The sequence below is a fragment of the Pelodiscus sinensis genome, chromosome 4, assembly GCF_049634645.1.
Source record: "Pelodiscus sinensis isolate JC-2024 chromosome 4, ASM4963464v1, whole genome shotgun sequence".
In the NCBI taxonomy this organism is placed as follows: Eukaryota; Metazoa; Chordata; order Testudines; family Trionychidae; genus Pelodiscus; species Pelodiscus sinensis.
Genome location: NC_134714.1, coordinates 69,823,356 through 69,841,462, shown reverse-complemented (window position 1 = coordinate 69,841,462; position 18,107 = coordinate 69,823,356). Strand labels below are relative to the sequence as shown.

General features: G+C 45.8%; 1 protein-coding gene across 1 annotated transcript; it reads right to left on the bottom strand.

Annotated features, from left to right (window-relative positions):
- Nucleotides 1-1,670: 1,670 nt before the first annotated feature.
- SYNJ2BP (synaptojanin 2 binding protein) lies at nt 1,671-17,720 on the bottom strand. The gene is made up of 4 exons (XM_006130308.4): nt 17,557-17,720; nt 10,170-10,306; nt 4,622-4,717; nt 1,671-3,427 (listed from the first exon to the last, which is right to left on the bottom strand). Exons 1-4 carry the CDS (start codon nt 17,618-17,620, stop codon nt 3,287-3,289), a joined length of 438 nt encoding a protein of 145 aa, XP_006130370.1. The 5' UTR covers nt 17,621-17,720; the 3' UTR covers nt 1,671-3,286.
- Between the last annotated feature and the right edge of the window lie 387 nt (nt 17,721-18,107).

Genomic DNA, 18,107 nt, shown 5'->3' with positions numbered 1-18,107 from the left:
CCCACCCCCGCCTTACTGCCTCTATCAGAGAGAGGCAGCGAGGGCGGAGAAGCAGGAGCTGGGGGAAGCTGGCTTAAAAGCTGGTTCCCCCTCCTCCCCCCCAGCAATGGCTCCTGGTTGCTGGCTGCCCCCTCCCCACCAGTTACTCCTCCCCAGCTGCCTCTATCAGAGGCAGGGAGGAATTGGGGGGGCTGCTGCTAAGCAGCCCCTGGCTACAGGGGTCCCAGTGGGGAGACAGACCCTTACCATGGACAGGGGCTGGTGCTGCCAAGTAGCCCCTGTTCACGGCAATCAGGAACTGGTGCTGGAGCAGCCCCTGCCTGCTGCAAACAGGGGCTGCTGGACTCAGCATGACCCGGGACCGAGCATTCCCAGCTCATGTTGATCTAGGACACCGCGCCTCTGCATTTTAAATGTAGTAAGAGCTGGGCAATTCTTGCTACATTTTCAATGCAGAGCCACAGCATGGGTGGCTCCTGGAGCCAGCAAGAGCTGGGACTGCTCAGTCCTGGCTCTAGCTGGCTTCTGGAGCTACCCCTGCTGCAGCTCTGCAGAGCGGTTCAAATTGACTATACGATTAGTCGATACAAATTGTATTGGCTATATGATTAGCTAGGTAACTGCAATTTAACATCCTTACTCTCAAGCATGGGTTTGCCATGCGTTTGCCCATTTCTATCTTGGAAGTACCAGTCTCCTGTAGATTCCTGGTCCCTGCAAGTGTCACAAGCATAAAAGTGTCACTTTTTTCAATCTACAGCTGGTCCCCAATTTACGGCCATCTCAACTTACGACCATCCGCACTTACGACCAAAGCGGTTGTAAATGCGGGCTCCGAGTTACGAACGCAACCCGTGCTTACGAACAGCGTGGTCGCAATGTAACTCAAAGGGTTCCAAGTTACGACCATTCCGAGTTACAGCCAAGCATTTGGTCTGTAACGTGTTCATAACTCGGGGACCGGCCGTAATCTGAAATGCTGGGTTCTTTCCTTGTGAAGGTTTGTAACTTATTTATGTCCTAGTCTCATTTTCATGGGTAGCTTCTACTCATGACTAGTGTTGTATAAAACAAAAACAATCACGTTCGCAGTGAACGTTCTAGTCGGAAGAACGATTACATTGAAAATGGCCAAATTATGACAGCAAGTGTCATCTAACAAGAGGCTCTCCCTTCCTTTGCACAGACAGGTGGCCGAATGTTCAAGCAAAGACCTAGACTTTCACAAATGTACAGCCTCGATTGCACACACAAAAAGGTAAGTGGGCACCTTCCTGTTGGCAATCATTTACCTGCTTTGCAGGCATAATCAAGCCCATGACCATGAAACTGTGGACACACACCATTACCTTTGCACATACGGCCACCAAAATCCCATGACACTCTTGGCAAGAACAGAAGTTTGCCTTCAGAGCCTTGGGCAAAATTTTTCCTCACGATCTCCTCTTTGCAGTGCCTGAAATAAAGATGCTTTAAATGTAAATAGTTGGAGTAGCACTCTAGGATCCTTCACAATGCTGTAGGAATATCAAGTACTATAGCAAATAACCCTCATCTAACCAATATAATCTCCAGCCAGCAATAGTGTGGCATTCTTAATATGTGTATAACCTAGTGACCTGTAAATCCAGAGGAGGGTTAGGGACAAGAGAAGTAACAAGCAGAGAGGGTATCATCCAGTTTGTATACATATATTGTGAATGGGATTTTTGGCATTATACAGACTATACATGTAATTTTTTTTAAAAAACCACACACACCCCTCACCCATTCTCTGAGACAAGAAAAACAAATTGCTCTCCAGTGAGGTGAGCTGACATGTTTAAAAAGCAGACAGTGTGAGGCGTTACAGTCCTGTAGATAAAATTCGATCACCACTTTTGCAGAGACGATCTCTAGCTTCAGTCTTATTTGCCAAGCATTCTACCCACACACTTCTCACAGGCACTGTGGCCTAACAAGCATGGTTCAGAGGCTGCATTAAGTACCTAGAAATGGTTTGTTCTACAGTCTATTTAAAAAAAAAAAAGTGTCAGTGGAGCACTGACGTACTGTGCATATTCTCCTCCCGGCTACCCCAATAGACACACTCGGGCTTCCTTAAGTCTAGATATCAGCCAGCTTTACTCTCATAGCAACATGCTATTGCTCATTTCTCCCAGCATTATTACAGAGCTAGCATCCTGTGAAACACCTCACTAGGCTTTGTTGTTCTCCTTTGTGGCAAGGAATGTTTTTGCCCATTCACCTTTCTTACCAGGCCCCCCCCCCCCAAGATGAGTGTAGTGTGGCAACTCAATACCTGCCATGACTGTGCATCTTCTTCCTCTGTCCCATGCTTTGGCATAACTCCCTAGCAGCCATGTCAGAACTTCAGATGGACCAAGACCAGATCATCTCACACTAAAGTCTTTTGAGGCTACAGGATGCTGTAGCCTGCAGATCAACTGCTGTAATAAATCTGGGTAAAGTTAGTATTTAATTTTTGGAGGCTGGGGTAGAAATTCATCTGCAACCTGGAAGACGGGGCTTTAGGTAGTTCCAGGGACTAAATGTGCTGTTGGTTCACCTCTACTTCAGGGACCTTTCTGCAGCTTCCTGTTACAATTCTTTGGTTCTTCATTCCTGAGCTTTCCATCCTTACTCCTCCTGCTGCCCAATGCTGCCTCCTGCCTTTCTAGGGCCAGTACAACACCTTGCTGATATTGCGTATTTGTTTTATGGAAGTGGCTACTCTGGGAATTTCATCTGTGAAACCAGATTAGATTGTATGCATTTCTCTAAGGCATTTATTAACCACCCTGATCCCTGCCCAATCCCAAATAAGAAAAACAAACCCCACAACACACACTCCTCTGTATTCTTGATTCAGAAAGCTGGAGCACTGGTTGTAAGAGGAATGAAAAAGAGAACAAGGAAATTCCCAAAATAAAATTGTTCTTGGAAACACAGCCACAGTCTGTTCCACCCTTCTACCCCCCAAGTCACATCTTAAAATACAGGATAAGTATTTGAAAGTTCATGGTGTGAGAAAGGGGATGGCAAAACTTCCAGGGGACCAGTGAAAATGGCACATTCCAGTTTACACAGTCTCCTTCCTCCATCAACCCTACCCCCAAGACAATCAGAACACAATGAACATCAGCAGCAGCTTTACAAGAGGCAACAATCCTCTCTGGCATTAGTCCAGGATAAAACTGTTGATTCTCTCTTTAAATTATAGTGTAGCTGTGTAATATTTATATATATATATATATATGCACAGAGCTCTTCAGAGGGGAACATTTCACATTCGCTGTCGATATCTTAGGAAGGCCCACACTGCAGTTATGGCGAGGATCAACCCAGGCACCAAAATGACAGCCAGGGGAATATCACCTGGTTCTCCATCTCCTCGGTGACCAGCTGCGCCATTCTGCGGCTGCAACTAAGAAGAAAGAAGAGCATCAGTGGTAAGGAGACCAAGGCAGACAGCAATGCTATGTAAGGAATGTGTGAGCTTCTAAAGCCACACAACTTGGTCATCGGCATACTGTACACTTGGGACCTGGGAGGATTAGAATGCAGGACTTTCTGCTCCCAAAGGCAGAAATCTACAACAACTAGGCTATGTTGCAAATGAAGCGCTGATTAGCATTTTCTTGTGCTTCATTTGCATAATCTCTTCCAGTCCATTTTTGCGTAAAAACAAGTAGGTTTTTTTTGCACAAAACGGATCCGCCCATACTGCTTGTTTTTGCCAAAAACCCCTTGCGCAAAACGGACCAGATGAGATTATGCAAATGAATTGTGAGAAAATGCTAATCTGCACTTCATTTGCATTGCCTCTTATGGCAAAACTCATAGTGTAGACATAACTCTAGAGTTAGGGCTGCCAGATGGTTTAAAAATACCAAACATCCCCCCCACCGATAAAAAAAAACCCAACGGGGAAAAAAAATTCTGTTGAGGAAAAAAAGAAGGGGAGACCAAAGTTGTTGAACAAAAAAGACCCCCAACAACAGTTAAGCCAAAAAATTAAGATAACAAATAAAATCAGCATGACCCCTTTAAGAAAAGGCTTTTTTGCTGGCAGCAGTTTCGTTTTTCTGTTCCAGCGACATCACAAGCCCCTGAGGAACCAGGTAAGCAGGGTGTGGGGAGGCATTCGGGGGGCCTGGCGGGAGGTTCTGGGGGGCTGGGCCTGGTTGCTGAGTATTTTCGCCTCCTGGCAGGGGGGGGAAAAAACAAACAACCGAACAAAAGACCACCGGACATTTCAGGTGTCTGGTATTTTCTGAATTTATCGGACAGGAGGCGAAAATAATGGATTGTCCGGGTCAATACTGGACACCTGGCAACCCTACCTACAATCCAATGATTCAGGATGGGTCAGCATTTCCTTCATCAACTTCAGTACCAGTGACAGGTGCCAGACTGACAGCAGCAGATTTTGGGTTTCTCTCTGTCTCCAGAGCTGGTGCAAGTTAAGCAGCAGCGACAACTGCACAGGCATCTTGCCTCATACTACAAGTATGCATCAACCCTGGCAAAAACAGGGCTCTACCAGGACTCTCCTACAGTCTGACCCAAGCCATGGCAGAAGGGCCTCAGACAACTGCCAGGAGTCAGCAATACACACCCTGTGCTGAACTTTCAGAGAAACATTGCAGCCTGCATTCCTGAACAGTTCCACAGCATCCATGTGCAGCAAATTCTTCAGGTCTCTGCCGTTTACCTAACACAGGAAGAAAAAAGGAGAACTGCTAGCTGTGGGATCAAAAGTCATCTTTCAGCACTGTGGAACTGCCACCAGTTTCGGTAGTTAGAATTATTCTAAATGCAAGAGTTAATAACTGTAGTAAAGACAATCACCTTGGCTGCGTCTAGACTGGCATGATTTTGCGGAAATACTTTTAATGGAAAAACTTTTCTGTTAAAAGTATTTCCACAAAAGCGCGTCTCTATTGGCACGGATGCTTTTGCGCAAAAAGTGCTTTTGGATGGGGGGGGAGATAGGGAAAAGGATGGGCATCCGTGGCTAGGCTAGACGCGATTTTGTGCAAAAAAGCCCCGATCACCATTTTAGCCATCGGGGCTTTTTTGCACAAAACAGTTGTTCCCTGTCTACACTGGCCCTCTTGCACAAGTATTCTTGCACAAGAGGGCTTTTTCCCGAGTGGGAGTGTGAAAGTATTTGCACAAGAAGCACTGATTTTGTACATTACAAAGTCAGTGTTCTTGCGCAAATTCAAGCGGCCAGTGTACACAGCTGGCAAGTTTTTGCGCAAAAGCGGTCGCTTTTGTGCAAAATCTTGCCAGTCTAGACGCACCCCTTGTGTTACTGCACAATTAAGCAGAACCTTAATATACAGGCAGTCCCCGGGTTACGTACAAGATAGGGACTGTAGGTTTGTTCTTAAGTTGAATCTGTATGTAAGTCGGAACTGGTACATATTGTAGGGGAAACTCTAGCCAAACATTTCTCCAGAGCTCAGTTTTATTCTCCCACACCTCACTTCCCTCAGTCCTTTATTCTCAAGCTGAGGTGTCTGCTGAGAAAAGCCACTCCGCGTCTCCCTGGTCTGCTGCGGGGGGCCGCTAGCTTCGCGTCTCCCTGGTCTGCTGGGTGGAAGCAGCTAGTGCGGGGTTGCCTCACCCCGTTTGTAAGTAGGGATCCGATGCAAGTCAGATCCATGTAACCCGGGGACTGCCTGTATTCCAATTATAAAGATCCCATACTGAAACCCCAGATCAAAACATTAACAAACTTTTCTAAATTCCAACTAAACTGGTTTTAATCTTTTAGAGGTGAACCCAAACTGTAGTAATTAGATAGATGGTCTGTCTATATATCTGTTTGTGCAAGAACTCCCAAACAGTAACAGCTAGGGCCACCAAATTTGGTATGCAGCTTTCTCTTACCCTAACTTAAAGCAAGGTCAGGATTTGGTTGCGCAGGGAACATATGAAGTGGCGGGAATGGGGCTTCCACTCCTCCTCCCCAAGATAGGAAGGGAGGGACTGAAAGAGGAGGGACATAATCCTCACACTCACCTCTGGGGGCAGTGAGCAGGGATGGGATACTGCAGAGTGAGCAGTAGGGACAGCCACACCAGCATGCGAATGACCTGGGGATGAGGGATGAGGGCTGGGGATGAGGCTCTGCAAGTTTCCAGCCAAGCCATCTTCTATGGGTAAGGTTCCCTTGCAGCTACAGGGCCTGGGTATTCCCTTCTACCCCTTTGCTACAGGACCTGGGGGTCTCCCCCACCTATGGGGGCTAGCACATTCCTGCTTCCCTGCTACTCCACAAGGGTGTGTGGAGATTCCCTTCCCCGCCCCCCGCACACACTGTAAGACTATGGGGAGAGGCTAGCGATTTCCTCCTTGCTCTCCCCTACCACTTCACAACGAACATAGAGATTTCCTCCCCCTGTACCTCCTCACAGGACCTGGAAATTCCCTCCCTCTCCCATGCCAATTCACCTGGGGGATTCCCTTCCCCCTCTCATATGACTCCTCATGGGGTCAGGCCATGCCTGCCTTCCCGGCCTCCATGCCGCTCCTCCTTTTAGTTCCCAACAAAAGCCAGCCAGCCATTTCTTGTGTTACACACCTGAGCAACACTAGATCGGCTAGTTCGGATATTACAGAGGGCGAGGCAGGGGCTTTTAAAATACCATTTATCCAATATAGATATAAAATTGCTTACTCAAGAGCATATCTATCTTATCCAATCCCTATTTACTTGTCCAGTTTTTGAGGCTGAGTGGTTTGAAATAATAACCACTTCCAGTACAGCCTATTTTATCTTTTGGAGGAGCAGAGCAAAGTCAAAGGAAAGGAATTATAACAACATCTGGAAGGGGGAGCGAATAGGACTGGATCCACTGAAAATGAAGTACAAACACTTAGGCTGCGGCTACACTAGCATGATTTTGCACAAACACTTTTAATGGAAAAGGTTTTCCATTAAAAGTATTTGCGCAAGAGAGCGTCTATACTGGCATGTGCCTTTGCAGAAGAGATGTGCTTTTGCGCAAAAGCATCCATGCCAGTGTAGACGCTCTCTTGCGCAAGAAAGCTCCGATTGCCATTTTAGCCATCGGACTTTCTTGCGCATGAAATTGATGTTACCTGTCTACACTGGCCACTTGCGCAAGCGGACTTATCCCTGAGCAGGAGCGTCAGAGTATTTGCACAAGAAGCACTGATTTTGTACAGTAGAACATCAGTGTTCTTGCGCAAATACACACGGCCAGTGTAGACAGGCAGCAAGATTTTGCGCAAAAGCACCTGCTTTTGCGTAAAATCTTGCCAGTGTAGACACAGCCTTAGGGTGCCTCTACATAGCAGGGCTTAAAATAAGCTACGCAAATTGAGCTACGTCAGTTGTGTAGTTTATTTCGAAAATTGGGAGAGTCTGCACAGCCCTCTTCCTCTGACTTCCCTTATTCCTCATACAGTGAGGGTTACAGGAGTTGGAGTAAGAAATCCTCCAGCTTGACTGTATTTCTACATTATTTTGAAAGAACGCTAGTTATTTCGAAATAACCTAGTCCGTGTCTATGCAGCAGGCAGTTATTTCAAAATAATGTTGCTGTGTAGACGTACCCATAGTGGTGATGTCATTTTGAAATTGCCTGGAACCCAAATTTCTTCACAAGCACTTGTCTACACTGAGGCATGAAGTTAAAAAATGAAGTTTAAATGTGAATCTGAGATATCCATGGTTTTTTTTTTAAATAGACTCCTTCATATCAACATAACTGAAACAGTTCTAATTTCCTGCAATGCTTTGAATGAACTTTATTGAATTTTTAGAGTTAATGGATGTTAATACCTTTGGGATCCTTTGCATCAAAAATGCAACTGTGTATGTGTTATTGTGAAAGTGTACACAACTCCTCTAGGAGGCAGGGAATTCTAATGTAATCCCTCAGTAATTAGCCCTTTGAAGTCACCCCTCCGTAAAGATACACACATACTAGTTCAAAATGGATTGTCCAGGATCCAGAAGGCACAGAAAATGTTTTTGGATATAGTTATTAGTTTTAAACTGGCTTAGGCCCTTCTGCTTGATGCAGCAAATAGGACCCCTGGCCTATCGAAGGCTCCTATCCTTAGGGTAGGGTTGGAAGGACTGGGCCTGTGAAGGCCTCATAAGAAAGGGCTGTAGCCGTGATGAATTTGAAAACACAAGGAAATCCTTGGGCAGGATTTAGACAGACTCCTTCAGACAAAGCCCATGTTAGAGTTGGTATGATCTCTGGTAAGGGTATGTATAGGGCTTTTCTAGTGCTTTTATCCTAAGAATAAAGCAGGCTTACACAAAGAAAGCTGTGTGGTACCTGTAACTGTGGGCAGACACACTTTTCACCATCTCTCTGAAGAGAAAGCCAGCAGGAATGCTTGGGAAACCTGTTTGTGCTGGGAATTACACAGACTAGCCAGGAGACTATGCAGTCTGCAAATAGCCAGGGGAGAAGGAAGAGAGATACAAATCTCCACCCAATAATGGCAACAGGTAGGGAGCTGGAAGCCTGAGACTGACTAGATGCCCTTCCTGTATCACTGAATGGAAACAGATGCAGTTGCATTGCACTGCGGCATCTTCTGCTGTCAAATACTGTGGTTTGGGATGTATTTATTCATGCTTAATGACTGAATATTGATTAACAAATTCAAATTCAATCCAAACTAAAAACCTGCATCTTCAGTTAAGGGGCCAAGGTGTTCACTGATTGGCTTTCATGGATAGCTACGCCCTTTTATAGGAAAAAAGGCCTTTTTCTTTTTAAAGGGGCGGGGGTGAGACCCATTAGATAAGTTAACACACTCAAGGAGACCCAACCAAGAGAGCAATGCAAGATTACTCCCTATAAATTTCATGGTGCTTTTTCCTGCCCAGTTTTAAATCATTCTAGTCAGGAGGTTATTATTTTTCATAGAAGGAAGTTTCAAAGCCTTGTAAATTTCACAGTCATGAAGTATTTCTTAATACTCAGCTTTGACTACACTATTGGAATAAGGTACATTTTATTTATGTATTTAATTTACACACACACACACACACACACACATACACACAATCACTTTGGTTCAACTATCAAGCTCCAACTTGCATAAGCCACTTAGTTTATTTATAAGCCTAAAACTGATTAGAACAAGCGAGTTTAAAACTATAACTGAACTCCATTAGATACACAAATGCTGTATCCTGTTTTAGCAAACTTCCGTATTCTTTTCTGTTTGTTACAGGGCTATCTTCTTGTAGAGCTCGCCATAGCAGAAGAAAATCTTCATACCAAATCTGACCCAACTTAACCATGATTCCGGCAACCAAAACAGCTTAAGGTACACTTTTTTGGTTACAGTGAAACCTTTCATAGCACCTCCTGAGCAAAAAGTTAGTAACTCTTAACGCACCCACTAGTGTGCAGGGGAGAGAAACCTAGTAGCTGGGAGATGGATTTTCCTCACCCACTGATGTAAGTCATAAATAACCCCAGTAAAGTCAGTGGAGTCACAGTACTGAAACAAAAAATGGGAGGGGAGAGGGAGGGGACAAAATCAGGCCCTTAGTATCATCAAATCTTTGAGATCACATCTGTGTGATGTGCTAGCCAAGAGGCCAAGGAAAGTTCCTGGAAAAGCAAGAAGGCAAAATGGGATGAGGATGGTCTCTGGTTTACAGGATGTAAGCAACTAATTGAGTAGTCAACTACTTGTATTTTCCCCCTATCAGAGTCAGCAAGGGATGGGGGAAAGCAGGAGCCAGTGCTGGGGGGACAGGGGGAGTCAGCTTAAAAGCCTGTTCTCCCCAGCACCTTTTCTGTGGTGCCAGCGGTCCCCCCCACTCCTGCACTGCCTCTATCAGGCTCACAGTGAACAGAGGCTGCTTCGCATCCCGCAGAAAGGGAGCTGGGACCTCCCATGGACAGGGGATGCTGCGGGAGCAGCCTGTGTTCGCAGCACTTACTACATTTAAACTCAAGAGCCACAGTGGGAGTAGCTCCTGGGCCTGGCATGAGCTAGGACAGAGTGCCAACCCTTATCAGCTAATCGATACAAATTGTATTGACTACATGATTAGCCACTTAGAGGATGTCTCATCTCATCTCCTCTCCTTGCTGGCTGAAACTCTGCCTGATCCTCTGGGATATGCTGCTAAGGAAGTGGCTTACCGCTAAAATTTTGTCTCCCTCTTGTAATCGGCCATCAAGAGCAGCAGCCCCATCTTCTTTGATCCGGCTGACGTAGATGCCACTGTCATTGGCAATGTACGGCTGATCCATCCCACCAACGATGTTAAAGCCCAATCCTGAGAGACACACGTGACAGAAAATGTAACGTAGATAAGAAATAGGTCCAACAGAGATCAAGACAACCTTATAATTAGGGGAAAGTGATCCTAATGCAATACCGTCTGGATGGTGACAACTACAGAAGAACTGTTTATTTCAAGGAAACCAAAAGACTCTACATTACAAAAGTAGGCCATTTTGCAAGTCTGTCTTCATGCACTAACAAATAACTCTCCCAACACATTTTTGAGGTAGGAAGTATTATCCCCATTGTACAGATAGGGAAGCTGAGGCACCAAGAGGTTACCGGCTTGCTCATGGTCTTGAAGCCCAGATCATTCAACCTCTAGTCCTTTATTTAAGATGATTTAATGTTTATAACTCATTGAATCAGGCCCTAGGGTATTTGAGTGCAGAGTTTTACCCAAGGATATCGAGTTCAGACTTTTAACCACTTCACATTTTATGTAAGCATCAGCAGCAACTTTGCAAGCTCTTTGTGCTCTCCCTGTATTCATTTCCTGCTTTGGATTCCAAAGTACAAGGGTATAAAGTCACACCAAAAATTGGAATGGAAATTATGGCCTGATGGAAGCAGTTTGGGTGGGTTTTGTTTGTTAAAAACAAAGTTAATTCCAGAACTCTGGCTGTAACCAGCTGGTGGATTAAAGGGTGTTGGAAGATTAAGATTTGTTGCTTAGTCTAACCCACAAGAACAGGCTGATCTCAAAGGCAGGATCCCCACCGGGTGCTCGGGCACATTCTGTACCACAGTGCAACAAACTCTTTGTAATATGTATGTGAGGAGAGAAATGATCCACGAGCATGAGATTTGGGAGGTCAGGAGCAGATATACCAAACCTCTGAAGGAGGGAAAGGGGAAAACCCATCTCCTTCTGACATGATCCTGTTACTCAGAAGCTACTCCAAACATGGTCTAAAATCAAGTCCCAGACACACACTCAGCCAGGCTGATGTTTTACGCACCGGGTAGAGGAATATGATGCAGGAGACTTGTAAACAGAAAGGCAAATAAAAGCTAGCTTGCCCCACCTTGGAGTTGGCTTTTTAGCTCTGTTACAGGAGATCAGAGGGTCTGGGGTGAGCCACAGTGTTCAGAGAATGCCCCTCTGGCTGATAAATACAGTAATATCAATAGCAGCATCTACTTCCCCAGCTGTGTTGTTCCTTTTCCTGTCAGTCTGAGACAAGTGGTGGAAAGAATTGAATTACTAACAGGGACTGGGAGAAGTGAAGTAGTGATGTTACCCAATGCACTTACAGAGACAAAACCAACAAGCCCACAAACCACTTCCCACGAGGCTAGGACCCTGGGAACAGAAAGATCAGTGTCAGGGTTCACTCTCAGCTACGTGGTCCATGCAACTGCCTAGTAAGCCCTGCACAGGGGCTCTGGGCTGCTACAGCTAGGGAAAAAGCCCCTCGCGCTTGGCCATTGTAGCTCCCTACTGGGGTGGGAAAGGAGATGTGCTCCTCTGGCCCCCAGCAGCAGGGCCAGATTAAGAAAGGATCTTTAAGGGCTGCAACACAGTTCCAGAAATGACCATCTGGGCTGCAGCCTGCCTCCCCTCCCACCCCACGCCCTCAGCCTTCCTTCCCCTCCTCCTCTTCCTATCCACAGGCAAGTTTGTAGGCTTGCATCCCCTGCACAGATGTGCCAGGATGAGCTGAGCATCAGAAGCAAACAGGTTTGCAGGGCTACAGCCAGGTCCCAACACTCTCTTCTCTGCCCCGCAGCCTCACAAACCTGCCTGTAGGTGGAGCAGTTCTTAAACAAAAATTGTGGCTAATAAACAGATTATTGTTGCCGGTGCAGGTTGGACCTCCCTGGTTTGGCACCCTTGGGACCGGACCGGTCCTGAATGAGGGGATTTGCCAGACCAGGGGAGGTGTCTTCCCTCATGTCCCATGCTGAGTCGCTGCCCCCAGCTAGGGTTCCAGCCTGGCCCACAGCTGCCTGTCCAGCTGTGGCTCCCCAAGCCAGAACTTCCTGGCCGTCACTGGGGCTTCTGGTCCCCTGCTACTGCCCAGCCACTGGGGCCCAAACTCCCCACTGTGCCACTCCTCTGCCCCCTCCTCAACACAGGGCTCCCCCTACCCCATAGCCAGACCTCCCTATATCTGGAGTCTGTGGTCCAGCAACATCCATGGTCTTGATGGACCAAGGATGTTGCCAGACCAAAGATTCCTTCCCAGTTAAGGGAGATACAGCCTGTATCTGAATTCGGGATATAAAATCCAGTTTAAGCAGTTAACTGGTTAAAAATAACATTTGACTAGCTAACTGCTTAAATGGAGGCAGGCATCCTGGAGCAGTCAGGTCGGATCCACGGCAGGCAGGGACTGCTCTGGCTGGGGCTCCTGCAGACTGCAGTGGGCCCCTCCAGGCAGGAGCAGCCCCCCTGCCAGCATCAGAAGGAGGGGTTGCACCAGCCCCCGCCAGTCAACCATAACCAGTAAGTATCACCCAATAAGGGTGATGCTGACTGGTTAACCAGGTCACATCCCTAATCTGAACCCATCAACACTTGTAATCAAAGAAAATAAAAGTGTTCCTATTAAATCACAAGTTGTTAATATTGAGGTTGCTATTAAGCAGTATCTACTGTATTCCGAACAGGTGCACATTTCTCAGTTCTCTCTTCTTTGAGAAGGAAGAGAGAGATTCCAAATAGGGATGTAAAAGGTTAACCAGTTATGCTTACCCAGCTACTGGCATGCTTAACCAGTGGCGGGGGAGGAGGGGGCGGGAGGGGAGAAATGCAGCCCCCCCTTCCATTACAGCCTGGCCAGCAGGACCCCAGTAGACCAAAGAAGTTCCCCACTTCAGTGGAGCAGGATCCCAGCTAGCCGGAGCAGTGTCTCACCCGTGGCGTGGTGGGACCCTGCACAGCCAGAGCAGCTCCACCACCTGCAGAAGGCTGGAGGAGTGGGTTGTCCGGACCTGGTTAACAATTACATTTATATCATTTAACCGGTTAACTTTTTAAGGGGGTATTTACTGAAAAACTACATTTTTGTGCAATGCCAAATTATTTAACAGCTTCATCTTGCAATATTTTACCATTTGGCATTAGGGATGTAGTATAATGAGAATTATATTTTTAAACACATCATTCTGTCATTGTAAATACTTCTTTTTGTTCAACAAGCTTTTGCCAGAGACATTCTACACCAGGGCTACTCAATTTTGGAAGCCCCGGGGGCCACACTGATACTCACAGCACACGCTGAGGGCCACAACTTAAGTATGGATGCATATACATGCAAATAGCTTCTTTCACACTGATGGGTATGAATACAAAGATTAAGGCAAGACTACACAACACACAGACCCCATTTAAGTAAGTTCTTCTGATATTAATAAAATGCAATAGTTACCCGATTTCCACCCATATGGCAGTACTTTTAATGAGCAATGACAGTCCAGGAATGTAACTACTAAAACGCATATCAACAGAAGACCATTATATTGTCTCCTTTTTTGTTTTGGCCGCATGTTGAGCCCCACGTAAACACAAACTACACTGTGGGCTGCAAACAAACAGGCCATGGGCCACATGTGGGCCGCATGTTGAGTAGCCCTGTTCTATACTGTAACCATCTTAACAGTTTGCAAGCATAGTCAACATTCATATTTCAAAAAGGATTAAGCTGTACAGGCATCTGCACTTTGCCAAATAAGTGAATGCCACACTATATGGATTAATGCTTTGATATTACGAGGAAATGAAGACACCATGGATCCTACAGATTATCTTGCTGTATAACTCCACCCCTTATAAGAAATATCTCAACAATCATAGATAAGAGCCAGAAGCTACAAGATAAATACACCAAGTGCTAGCAAATAAATTCAGGTCACAATGTTCTCTAAAGTACAAGAATAACTGCAAGTCAGCAGGAGCCCCAAGGCACAAATCTAGCAAGTTAGAATTTGATCAGCAGGTTGAATCATGCCCTGATGCTGACACCAAAGTAGCAATGCTAAGACATCTGAAGCAGCACAGGGATAAGTAGTAGCCTAGCAACTGTACACCAGGCTCTCACACACCTGAATTGAACTGGATAATTCAACAGATATTGAGTCTGTCACCTTTTGACCATCAGATTGTACATGTTCAAGGACGGGTACTTAGATATTAACGTTATGAGCAGAGCACAAAGTCCTGGACAGAAATAGTAGATAGGTTAGTAGTGACAAAGTTGCCACTGTCAATGAATAAGTCAATGAACAGATTTATGTGAAATACTCAGGTCACACCTACCTTCAGTAGGGAGCAAAGTTCACTGTAACTTTTTCCATCCGCTGGCAGAATAAGTGTTATGTGCACCACAAATAGAAACAGATGCTGCCAGCTGTGAGCACTCTGCTAATCACCTGGATGGCATTTGAATCTCTCCTGGGTGTCCGCCCAAGAGCGCAGCTTACGGGAACTCCGATAGGGGGTTGAAAAAGTCTTCTCTCTCTCTCCAATTTAAAAAGATACAAAGTCAAATCCAAATATCTCTCTCCTACTTTAAGGAAATCCAAAAGAGAGTGGTGCTCATGAACTGACTTTTTTCTGGTTTTCCTAGGCTCTGTTCCACACAATGAAATGTTCTTATGCCTGTAAGATGGTACCACAGAGAAATCAAGGGAAAAATATTTTGAAGTGTTCAGAGCCCCTAGCAGGGGAGCACAGGAAAGCAAGGGGTTGACTGCAGAGACAGAAGTACCACCTTACTGTAATCAGTCACTTCAGTTAAGATCACAGCATACCAGAAGGACAAGATGAGGGAAGTTTTCCCTACTGCTACCTACGCAGTACCTGTTCTAGAGATAATTAGTGGGAATGTTTAAAAAACAAAAACATTAAGAGCATCTAGACTACATCCAGTTCTGTCGACAAGCCGCTTTGTCGACATAACAGTGTGGACGCAAAGGACAATGTAGATGCAATAATGCCTTCTATCGACAGAACTCTGTCAATAAAAGGCGTTATTCCTCATAGAATGAGGTTTACATACGTCGACAAAACTGCTGAAACCGTAAGTTTTTATTTGCTTTACAGAATGAATTTTTAATTGCATAGAGCCTGGATGTCCCATTGACAGCACTCAGGGCTGTAATGGAAATACCACTCTCTGTAGCCTCTGCCACACCCCCTTTTCCCACCTTACTATCCATAACTATGCTCATGTAATCTTTTGCTAGCCACTTAAGCTACGCACCAAGCAGCAACACAAAGCTGACAGTGTGTCGCACTGTCACCCTGACCCAGATTTTCAGAAGTGGCCACTGATTTTGATTGTGTGTCTATTTCAGAAATGCAGTGCAACTGGACCTCTAGCTGAGTTACAGGGAATCTGAGGATACTCTGCTCCTCTGAGGGACTCACCTGTGTTGTTTTCCCAAAAATCTGAGGGTACTTTTGAAAGTTCTGGGCACGGACATTCCCACAGCAGACAATCATGTTTTGCTTCAGTATATACACCACATACTTTATGCTACCAGTATGCGGAGTGTATTAAAATTGCCAGCTTTCCCAACCAGACGGGCTGGACACCATTGCTGCAAAAGGCATTCAGTCTGTCCAGTTGGGAAAGTTGGCAACCCTAATTCAGTTTCTTTAAAATAAAGGCTGAAAGTTAGAATCCATTTCAGCTCCACAGGTACAAGGGGCAACCATCAGCATGCCAGAATATTTTGTACTACAGCCTTAGGTTTGGTGAGCCATTGTAAGTGGAAAAATTGTACCTCGAAGAAAGAGAGACCTGTTTTTTATCCTCAGCTGGAGGATGTCATGGATGAGGACACAAGAAACTACAGGGATGTTTCTAACAGAGGACTATAGTCAAGGGGATAGAAATTATTGAGGCATTATGTGCGAAAAAGTGCAACTGGGTGGAGCCTAGGTTACAGCACAACCAACTACAGTAACGTGATGTATAGGTGTTAAAAGGAGGCTATGCAACACTGAAAATCATGTTGGGGAACTCAATCAATTTTCACCCATCAGACAAGTCTACACTACAAAAGTGTGTCAACAGAATACAGCATACAATGCAGGCAACTATTAAATCATGTGTGGGTGCGCGCTTGGCTCCTTGCCTCTGCAGAGCACATCCTCACTAGGATCCATTGTAACGTGAGCGTAGGGCACTGTGGGATGCTCCTGAGAAGCTAATTAACAGTCAACATAAGCAACACAATGTCTACACTGGCTTTGCATTGACCACGACTTTACACCGCTTGAGGAGGGGGGATACTTACATCCGCAAGAGCCAAATTTAAGCAGAGACATTCCAAAAGCTGACAGATGCAAGACATCTTACAGCAACCTAATGCATAGCTTAGGCCAGGCCTTCCTCAAGACAAGCCCAAAGGCCTGGATTTTTTAGAAGTATTTAACCGTTGTTGCATTCAGTGTTGTTCTAACTGATTCAAGGAATCTAAAAATCTCATTTCCAAATGATGCAGGCATTTAGGACTAATTCACTGCTAGATGCACTACCTTACAACTCTAAGACTGTTCTCTCCCCCCCATCCTTACACCCTTCTCTCCCCCCCAATTACTGTCATTAATTGCTTGGTAGTACAAATAAAGTTATACAACTGCTCAACATCCCCACTTCCCTTTCAGCTTCACTTTCTCTTGTTGGTTTTTTAAATCTACTAGATCTCCCTTTAAGGGGAAAACCTCATTATAGTTTAGAGTCAAACATCTGGTTAAACCTCAAGTACCCAGGTTGTTGTTCTTTTTAAATAGCAAAAACACACTTGTGTTGGCTGGGAAGAAAATCCAGTTGCATTTTCATTCTCTGCCCCCACCCTCCTTTTAATTATGGAGATGTTATTTATAAACTCTTTTAAGCTGCAGCACAAGCCAACTCCACTGTGAAAGGCCAATATAACAGGGCAGTAAGCAAATCCCATTATAGGCATCTGAAACAAAGTGCACCGCAGCGTTAACCCCTCCCCAAAAGCATCAAGAGAAGCTACAAGTGCGTTTTAAAAGAAAAGTTGTACGGATTTTAAAACCAAACAAGATTCCTTCTGCGTGGGTCTCTCTGCCACGCTGAAGGCACTTGCAGCTGGCTCTGTTGCTAGCAGAAACTAGTAGCAGGATTATACAGGCCTCGGGCCGGATCTTTCCGGGCAGCTCTGAAGACAAGTCAGTTACACTGAGCCGGGCTCCACGCCAGATCAGACGAGCCCAGATTCAGCAGCCCAAGCTCCCACTCCCCGTCTTTAGCTCCGTACCTAATGGCCCTCTGGTGAGATTGATCACTTCCTCCGAGAAGCCACAGCTCACGCCTCCATTCATGGCGCCGTTTTAAAGCCCGCTCCCCTGATCCGCCTGCCGCCCCCCGATTCCCCTCCTCGCCGCACAGCTGAAGGTGAAATAATCTCCCGGGCCTGAAGCTGCAGCACTTTCAGTTTCGTCTGCCTCTGACCGAGGAGGCGAGGGAGGAGACCCTGCTGAGATCTCTGGGATTTGTAGTCTTTTCTGGACTTACCGCTCAGCTTCATCCTTGCTGCTTTCCTTCCGCAGAGCCCCCACCCATGTGTTTTGTGGGGTAGATTAACAGGCATACTGTATGTACCAGGATCCAAACCAAAACTACCTTGACAAAGCCCTGGCTGGGTTGATTTAGTTGGGATTGGTCCTGCCTTGTGCAGGGGGCTGGACTCCATGAGCTCCTGAAGTCTCTTCCAGCTCTATGATTCTTTGATACCTGCAAAAGAAAATACAAGGAACCTACCTCTGGATGTAGTGCAGGGCCGGATTAAGGGGGGTTGGGGCTAGCCGG